Below are 10,112 nucleotides of genomic sequence, written 5' to 3'. Positions count from 1 at the left end.
ACTCGACTAATTAACGGTATAATAATTGTATGTGATATTTTCGGGATCAACCTCGGGTAAGGCCTACAGGCTCATAACATTTGGTTACAGATCGATGTACGCACAACTCCCTAATTCTCCTCTGCGATTGGCAATACGGGGAAGTTAATTGTATTGAAGTTTAATTTATTGCTCTGTGTGACTACTAAATCAACTGAGAATGTGGTAGAGATATTTGCTCACATTAAACTTACGCGCCAAGCTCTTAACTATAACATGAATGTGGGTAACAAGCAGAGGTGGTCAAAGTAGCCAAGAAAGCTACTCAAGTAGAAGTAGAAGTAGCGACGAGAAATTCTACTCAAGTACGGGTAGAAGTACTTCTTCCATAAGCAACCTAAAACTACTTGAAGTATAAGTAGAATTGACTGACTTTAAATCTACTCAAGTAAGTAAGTAGTTTTGAAAACAGTCTGAATTCGTTCGCTTGGACAGTCAAAAGCTGCAAATTGAGCTATGCGGAAGGTACAGAGAGCTTGATTCGTATTGATGCATCCCAGGAGGTATCAATCTTCGACAGAATAAGCATTCTTTCGCATCATGGGATGCAAATTATAGTATTGATATGAAAATGCGATACTAACCCTTTGTTTACTTGAAGACCCCGTTTTAGAGAATATCATGGCATGGCGCCTTACCTCATATTATAAAGCCCCAAGTTTAGGCGAAGAGCAATACGGAGAAGTTGTATCGGATACGGTTTCAACACTTTACGCGATTAGTATACGTTACTAACAAATATTGTGGATCGTAAAATTTATACTTATGTAGCTTTATTTTCGGAAAATAGAGACATTACTACACTTGCTTTTATGCTTCAACAAATCAACATGCATGTTCCGCTGAAAAAAGAACTGAAAGTAATTAGAACTCAAAGTATGAAACTCGGAATTGAAAGTGAAATACAAATACCACTTTTAAAAAGCGGGAAATATATGTCCTGTCTTTTTTACATAAACCTTCAAAGGTGATCTGCTAAAACAGGTGTAACGTTAAAAAAGCCAGATTTTCCAGATTAGCAGGACACGCCATGGGCTGCTAGATTACGATATGATGTAGGTAATTGCTAGATTGAGAAACGGTAGTTTCCAATCTTATGATGGGTAATATTTACTGTGATGAAATATTGGATATGGGCGACAATGCGGTGTGAGCGGAACCAGCAATCCGGTACCTAAATTATATTCACTGATACTTTCGTGAAAACAGGCCTATTTGTCACTCCATAACTACTGTGCGCGACGACAACGCAATTTCTGGGCTTTACTTGACTTTTATGAACATTAAATGTTGGTACTCCGTGAACACAGACCCGAAATTCCTCAGGCTATCTTTCGTATTGGAGGATTAAACTACTTCTACTTGACAAACTGAAAATAGCGAAAAGTAAGTAAGTAGATCACAAAATATTACGAAGTAGAAGTAGAAGTAGATAAAGTCAGATCTACTTGAGTAAGTACCAGAAGTAGAGGAAAACTACTTGAGTACTTCCAAAAAGTAGAAGTACTTCGTTACTGACCACCTCTGGTAACAACACTAAGCAGTATCATCCTTTATGTTACGATGAAGAAATATTCAGACGATTTAATATATTGTAGCTCTCAAATACAAGTATATTTAGTTAATCATTTTAGCCGAAAAGCTTCAAAACATCTTTAATGTACAAAGGGTAACACTCTCAAAAGTGAAGTTGTACAGTACAGTGTCTTTTTCGATTTCGACACGCAGTGCACTGCAGGATACAATACCTAATTCAAAACATTTTGTGGATACAAACACGAGCTATCAGTATCAGTTTATTTATATGTTCATCATTTCAAAACACCACAAAACTGCGACACAATGAAAAGATAGGAAGGTGTCGAAACGACTTGGAGTAGCTAGCGTGACGGGAGTGTTTTAACCGTGAATTGGCAATCCGAAAGCAGGCCAAATTCATTTTACATGAATTAAAATAACCCACTGCATTCATGGAAACGTCATCGGCGGGTATCTTAAAGGCTACTCCAAGTTGTTTCGACACCTTCCTATCTTTTCATTGTATCGCAGTCTTGTGATGTTTTGAAACGATGAAAATATTAATAAACCTGATTGATTGATTGCGACTAGCGCAACGAAAAATGTCGTGATTTGACAGATTTTTTCAACTGTTGGTTTGCAATGAGAACTCAGGGATATATAGAACTATGTCCTTACTACACCAACTACTGCAGAGGTCTAAAACACGCGGTCCGCGGGCCGCATGCGGCCCGCCAGAGCATTTTGTGCGGCCCGCGACGACATTTTAGATTTTTATTAATTTGACAATATATAAATGTCACATATGTCTTTTCAGGTTATAAAGTGAAAATTCCCTCTTAAATTGCTCCGAAAGCCTGAAACGATTCATCAAACTTCACTATCACATCAATTGCAAACGCTACCATGCAGTGGAATATTCACTATTTCGCCACATTTCCAATTCACGATGACAAAACCTGACCCTTAGACGACTCGCGACTGAAATTTGTGAGTTGGACTTGGACGTGACCTTTCTTAGAATTACTCAGACTCGGGCTAACTCGATTAGCAAAATGAAAATGACTCGAGTGGACTCGGAATGCCGTGAATTTGTTAGAACCATGGACGCAACAAACTAATCGCGTATCAGGGAAATAGTAATAGATCAGAAGGTCGCAACTTGGTATTTCATTAACTAAGCAAGTAGTTATGGCAACCATTGGCAATCTGTTAGTTACATCTTTGGTCGCTAAACCATGTTATTAAGGCCACTTAAAGTTATCGAGTACCGTTGTGGTACGCTCCAACGATGTAACAACAATAGGTCGTTTGGCGTTCCGACATTTCAATCACTAGGATACATTCATTAGCATATTTATATTATATTTATATTTTTTTCTGCTCCCATATATTTGAAGATATTTGGTCATGAGATTAATAGCCTACTTATCAGAAGTATACCCAAATCCTGGATTAGAATTACAATGCCCAACTTAAAAATGTTTTGATATCAGATCAAAATTATAACCTGGTAGCTTTTATGATGGCGTCGTACATTTGTCCGCCCATATGGTGTCTATATCTTATAATTAATATATATCAAGTAGCCTACAACAACAATAATTCTATTCAAATAGTAATAAATGTGATTATTCTTTTCGTGTCAGGCCTATACAGGAGTAAATCACATTTTGACGATGTGTGTTTACTGTCAGTCTGCTGGATCGGCTCACTTTCCATAGGACAATTCATTCCATCCAAATAAGGCCTAGTTGGAAAGCCATAGAATACCCCTCTAAATGCTGCAGCCCGCGGCGTCGTCAAAACTGGCCCGCGAACACATTTGAGTTTGAGACCTCTGATCTACTGCAAGGCCATTTTTCTTCAGCGCCCCCCATACCACCCCCTGAGCCCAGCGCCCGAATTGCCCCGTGGGGGGGCTGGAGACAAGGTTAAGAACCACTGGTTGAGAAGTTCTGCGTATATGCGTGAGCGATACAGCGTCTTTGGCTCGTAAAACCAACTCTTTTTTCGTCCCTCGACTCAAAATAAATGGGGACTCCATCTGGCTTTGAATCATTTCTCGTGCTTTCAAATTGACTCGGCTCGAGTGACTTGACTTGAATCGAGTCAAGATGTGCAATGACTCGTGACTCGAAGGTAGTGACTTGATCCCAACAATGCTGTAAACATGTCCGTATACTACTTTCGATTCGACACATAGTATTAAGTAGTTTGACTTCAATAACCCTTCGACGTAGAAAAGATAGTAGCAAAAATAAAAGTAACTAGAATAAGTAGTGAAAGTAGACGAGACATTACTGTACTACTTTGCTAGTGACGACCTCCTCCCTGATGTCTTACCTTGACTCCTGTCTCAACTCAACCCAAACCGATACATTCCAAGCATGCCAATGTAATAAATTGTGCCAGATAATAAAAATAAGCGATGCGGGCACAACACGCCAACAGATTATAGGAATTGCCCTTGAGGTGAGCTGCATACGCTGCGAACCGCGTAAAGTAGGAGAAGATATTTTGACAATCACAGAATTCAACTAATAGCATCAGAGTTTCGATTCCCGTCCAAAGCGTTGCGTCACATGATCCTGGCTCCATAGCCGAAAGTCATCTTTATCGCAGACCAGTAGTAACGCTTCCACCCTTGCATGGTGGCCTCCACCGACGTTTCCGGTACCCCGGATTGTTCGAGTTTCAGCTTCGCGCCGTCCACAGTTTGCTCCAGGGATATCTTGACGGATGAGAAGTGTCCGGCCACCCATGATTTCATTCTCCACTTCATGGCGACCCGCTGATCTTGAACGAGCTCCGTAAACTCAACTGAAACAGAAACCACATTGTCAAATAGGACCAATACCGAAATCAGGCGTCGCAACCTGACCAGAGTGATGAACGATAAGTAGGCTACAGGTAACGAGTATATGCAGTGACCAGACACGTTTGAAGTTGTACGCAGAGGTCAAATTGGCGCATTAATTGGACATAGGTATGAGTCGGGTTACCATATTTTGGAAATTTGAAAAGAGGACGCTTTTTCAAAATTTTTAGACCTGCAATATCCGAGGGAAATCTTGAAAAAATGGTGAATTTTTCGCACTTCGCGCTCGGTTGACCAAAAAAAAGGTCAACTTTCCGGCTTAGCTCCCGAAATAGCAGCCGGAGCGTTACTTAAGTGCTGATTTACTGCATCTCAGTCGAAATTTGCTCTATATTTAACCAAAATTCTTAAGAGGACATTTGGGACACGTTCAAAAAAGTCAAAATAGAAGACGTACGGTAATCCTAGGTATGAGCGATTACTATTCGAGCGAAACAGATCCACAACACCTTATAAATATATATTTTCCAGTGGGTTCAGCATCATCTTCAAAGAAAACTAATGGAACCAATTCATCTGCAATTTTACGCAGGGTAGCCTACTCAAAACTCGGACGAAGTCATGTGACTCGAGACTCGGACAGCCATGGCCGGCATTTTATTGTAATTTTGAATAATAATAAAGCTACCACATTATTGGTATTTCATGAAGGCTACTTGAAAATGCAAATTGAAACTGTTAAGAGTGAGGAAAATTAGTATGTCATGAGTGCGAAGTATTCGATATCACCAAGCAGAGTCGTAAAAAGTGGGTTTAACAAGACATTGACTCTAAACTGAACAGTTAACTCAATGACTTGGACTCAGACTCAGGTAATAAGTAATAACACTATGACTCAGACTCGACCCTCTGGTGGCCGACTTGGACTTGACTCGGTGGTGAATTGAAAATGACTCGACTTGAATCGAGTCAAAATTACAAAAGCGGTATTGACTTGTGACTCAAAACCTTGTGAATTCGTTGCAACCCTGCCGCATAGAGCTTAAAGGGGCACTGCACTCTAAAAATGATGTGGTCTCAATCAAATTGAAGGGCAAAACGAAAAAAATATTTGGCCGCAGTCTGCAACCATTTTCTTCAGAACGCCACCGTGATGGAGCTGCAATTTACTGAAATTTCCACAGGGGTTTCACGCTCCAGCAGTCACGCAGAGATCGAACTTTATATAGTTGTCAGCCAATGTCATGAAGGAGATATATTGTACAGTGTACACGCTAAAGTGGTTTAGATACCGCGTTCAACGGATGATGTCCAGTCAGGAGATTTATGTCAAAATCCGGGCCTAGTGTATTCTATTTCTTTAGGACAGATATTTTTCCTTCATAACATCGGCGTGAAGCGTGGAGCGTGAAACCCCTGCGGAAATTTCAATAAATTGCAGCTCCATTACGGTGGCGTTCTAAAGAAAACGGCTGCGGCCAAAATTTTTTTTTTTCGTTTTGCCCATCAATTTGAGACCACATCATTTTTAGAGTGCAGTGCCCCTTTAATTTTCTGCATGCTTTTTACAGCCAAAACATTTATAAATTGAATTTTTCAAAGGCTTCAAACAACCAGTTCGCCTACGATAGATTTACAACATGGAGGCTTATACGTATTCCAGTCTTTTCATTCATTTAGACAAACCAAAAATAAGTCGGCTCACCTTCAATGTTTCCATCGAACAAAACAGCGGACGAGCCGACCTCTGCATCATGCTTCACCGGGCTTCTCGACCACGCAGCCATGCGATCTTTCTGCGTGAGTGTCGCGTACAGCTCGCCGATTGACGTCATGAAGGTCTCCGTCATTGTGATCTTTTTCGTCACTATTTTGATGCCAGACTAGGGAGACAGAATTTGCCTTCGATAAGCTAGGCTACTGAACTAGCCTGTACAACTGGTATTATAGTAAATAACGCACAATACCATCAGTAGGTGCACTAGAACATAAAATTTTCAGAGTAGGCTACTTAAGCACGATTGGCCTACTTTCCCAAGTTGTTTTTGTAAGTATTCGTATTCAGACTACATTCACTTCTATTTGAACAGTTTTTTTTTTACGCTGAACTGCTTACTTTAAACAATTTCAACTTCGAAAAGTAGAAAATAGTTTTAGCATCAGTTCTCATGCTTATCTCTTTTACGGATCGACTTTCATTGTAATTTCGAAGAATAGTAAAGTTACCACAATATGGTATTTAATCTATTAGTACTAATACCGGTACGTGAAAATGCGATCAGAAACTGTAAGAGTGAGGAAAATGACCATATTATGAATGCGAATCATTCGATAACAAAAGTGGGTTTAAAAAGACTTCAACTCGAAACTGAACAGTCTACACAATGACTTGGACTCGAGTCATACCGAATGACTTGGACTCGAGTCATACCGCTATGACACGATCCTCTGCTCGCCGACTTGGACTCGGTGGTGATGTGAAAATGACTCCAATTGATTCGAGCAAAAACTATAAAAGTGAAATTGACTTGTGACTAGGAGCCTTGAGAGTTGATTACAACCCTAGCTTGAAGCTTGCGCTACTTCGAAATTAAGAAGTGGATTACAGAGACTACCCCAGACCGGCGCCCTGTGTTCTGTTCCATCTAGAATAGTAGAAATATACGAGGTACAATTTTGTAAACTACCCATCATCCATTATTTAATTTGTTTCCATGAATGTTTGTAACCTATCTAAATACAATTGATGATTGATGATGATATTATTTATAAATCAAATACTCGGGCATCATACAATGCATTTTAATCTGAGAGAAAGAGAAATCTTACATTAACACTTCCAGCTTTATTGTCGCACCGTTTCATAGCGTCGTTCATCGCCAAGTTTTCCATCCTTGATTTCATCGAATCAGAATTCGTTTGCGACAGCGCGCTTGTGTTTGGATCTGGCTTTCTCTCTTTCGGCGAAAGGATGAGTTGCGAGGCATAGATATTACGCAGTGCATCGAGATAATTTGCGAGCTTCCCCCTCACGAGAGACACCCCCAGGGACTTCATCATCATATTCAACTCCTTCGAAATGGAATTTCTTGCAAATCAGAAATTTGTTGCCGAATAAATAATTTAGGATTCTCGGGAGCTGGAATCCGTAGATCTTTTATACATCAAGTGTAAATTGTTGCTAGACCAAAAGGAAATGTGCAGGTTATTGAGTTTGTTCGGCAATCCAGGCTTAAATATCATAGAAGTCATTCAAGTATGCTGGCTAGGCTATTGGCTTGTACTGTGTCCTTAGTCTTATTTCAATCAATTTTAAGCATTTTTAATTCAAATGGTTGAAGAAACTACAAAATTCATCTACACGGATTGGTGCAATCATTTGAGTAATCAAAACAATGTCAATAAGGGCATTTTGAAAGTTTTCTAATCCCACCTTACTCTCAGAATTCTCCTTTGGAACTTTCACTTCAACCTCTACTTCCTCGGGAGAGTATTCTTCGCTCATGCCTTCAATTGATAGGTCACCTTTATACCATTTGTCATCACCCTGCCATAGCACGGATAGGGTGAGTGTTCAAAACGTAAACAAATATAAGCAATGCACTTTTCGATCCTTACTTTTGTTCGGCCCTTCCATTTTCCTTTGATGTTCCATTCGTAGAAACAAATGATTTTATTTTTGCGATTGCTGACGGATGCTTCTCCTTCGCATGAGATGCTTGATAATGTACAGGAACCGATATTCTCATCTTCAATCACCATTCCTTCCAAAAGTTCTAGATGTACAGAGCATCGTATCACCAGACTATACATTTTCAGTGAAGTGAACAAGCATGAATATTGAATATTTGTGCTCAAGTAAATATTCATTGATGCAAGCGGTCACTGACTAGGCCCATGACCGGTATCTCGGTACGTTTTGCTTAGCAGCGATGACTCTCTAAGGAATTGTGTGAGCACAGGACACCGGTTCCTAGTCTAGGCCTATTAGCTTTTAGGGATTTAGCTACACATGACAAAAGGTCTGTATTGAAGTCTGGTTAAAGATTTAACTTTGGCGCTTAACGGCAATCATCACACGGACATAAGAATGGAATAAAAAAACTATTACAGTAGTTTGAATAAATTATATAGTATTATCCAAGTGCCAAGTGGATTGCGTATACTTTATAAACTGACCTCTGAACTTGGTCTTTGACCATTGTGTTGCATCACTTTCCCTCCAGTGCCAGTTGTTAACATTGTGAGCATCAGCCCGCTCCTCCACGATCCAACGGGGATCTCCTTCGCCCCACTTAGCCATGTCTCTTTAAAATATTATTAGGCAGAGTCTAAGAATGACCAATCTGCAATTGATGATGGAAAAGTGCTCAGTTAATTGAGAATTGTAAGAGCAATGCCCAAGCGATTCATGTTAAATACTGGAGATTCCGTTCTACCTGTATTACGGTTAAGGTGAAGGTCGTTTTGTAAAATAAACTTGTATTATGTGATATCATATTCAATTTGACACTTGAATTAGACCGTTACTCCTGAGTCCTGAGCAGTTGTTGGTAACGTAAATCGCTTTCAAATTAGTGTTTTCAACAGGAATGACAATCTCACTAAATCTAATATCAGGATATCACAACAATGCTGCACAGATGGCAGAACGCAACTCCTCTTCATAACTACACTAATCCCATGCCTTCCGCACATTCGCGTTTGTGTTTTCTCGAACAATCGGTTGTGAAGTGCAACGAATACATTGGCGGGACTTGTGAATACAATCTCACGCATCAAATATTCCAATGGAGCCGACGATTTTTTTAAATTTGTTACAATACGTTGTTGCGAAACACTATTATTAGTTTATTGATACCATCGAATCTGATACTAGTACAGATACTAGTCTTTAAGTATCTTTAAAACCACACGAGGGTACTAAAAGTTCTGATGCGGGAATATTTTGTTAACTCCATCAATCATTATGTTTTATTGTTTCGTTTTTTTTTTATTTTTTTTTATTTCAAGATACACAAATTGCAATACAATGACGAGAAAAGAAGGATGCGAGTCAAAATGGGGATTTAAATCAATCAAACTCCTTTTCCAACTCCAAGCTCATACCTTGGAATTTGAAATAAAGAGAGAGGAAGGACTCATATCGAATTGGTGAAGTCAATCAATATGCAAACTCCCACCTTGGCCTTTGAGGTGTCAGTGCTCACCATGCGATTCATGGCGAAGAACTATATATTAGGGTCCCATTCGTTATAATAGCATATGTAGTCACAGGCGATAGTCCAAGGTTACGGCACCGTGTTTTTAGAATACTATGGTTACAGACCTGACCATGACCATGCCATGTTATGACACGCACACATACTGCAAAACTAACGCAGTAACCGATTTTTATATGCGTAAATTCGCCAACACAAAGATTGTTCTCTGATCATTGCGATATCTGCTAAAAAGGTAGTACACGCCAGTCAATTCGAATAGAATAATTTGCTTTCAAAGAAACTTCATAATTTGTAAATTCATTTCCCCATTTTTTCGGCTGGCTACCTGATGTGGCCAAAGTGTAGTCAACATTGCTACTCAAGTAGAAGTAACGTTATGAACAGGACCGAAACAGCACTTCGTCTCTCTGTTCACGTAATCCAGTGGAGAGAGAGAGAGAGAGAGAGATGATATTCTTTTTCGCCTGCACCATCGATATGCTTTGACGGAGTTGCGATACGGCCCCATG

At 39.7% G+C, this 10,112-nt stretch overlaps 1 protein-coding gene across 1 annotated transcript; it reads right to left on the bottom strand.

Annotated features, from left to right (window-relative positions):
- Positions 1-3,935: 3,935 nt before the first annotated feature.
- LOC145455265 (activator of 90 kDa heat shock protein ATPase homolog 1-like) lies at positions 3,936-8,751 on the bottom strand. Its single transcript, XM_080333211.1, has 6 exons — positions 8,558-8,751; positions 7,997-8,154; positions 7,812-7,925; positions 7,208-7,450; positions 6,084-6,261; positions 3,936-4,380 (listed from the first exon to the last, which is right to left on the bottom strand). Exons 1-6 carry the CDS (start codon positions 8,679-8,681, stop codon positions 4,139-4,141), a joined length of 1,059 nt encoding a protein of 352 aa, XP_080189337.1. The 5' UTR covers positions 8,682-8,751; the 3' UTR covers positions 3,936-4,138.
- Positions 8,752-10,112: the final 1,361 nt, after the last annotated feature.

This window comes from Botryllus schlosseri, chromosome 14 (genome assembly GCF_051294905.1).
Source record: "Botryllus schlosseri isolate E-star chromosome 14, Bs_hap1, whole genome shotgun sequence".
Classification (NCBI taxonomy): domain Eukaryota; kingdom Metazoa; phylum Chordata; class Ascidiacea; order Stolidobranchia; family Styelidae; genus Botryllus; species Botryllus schlosseri.
The sequence above is the reverse complement of the archived record's forward strand: the minus strand, read 5'-3'. Positions and strand labels throughout refer to the sequence as shown.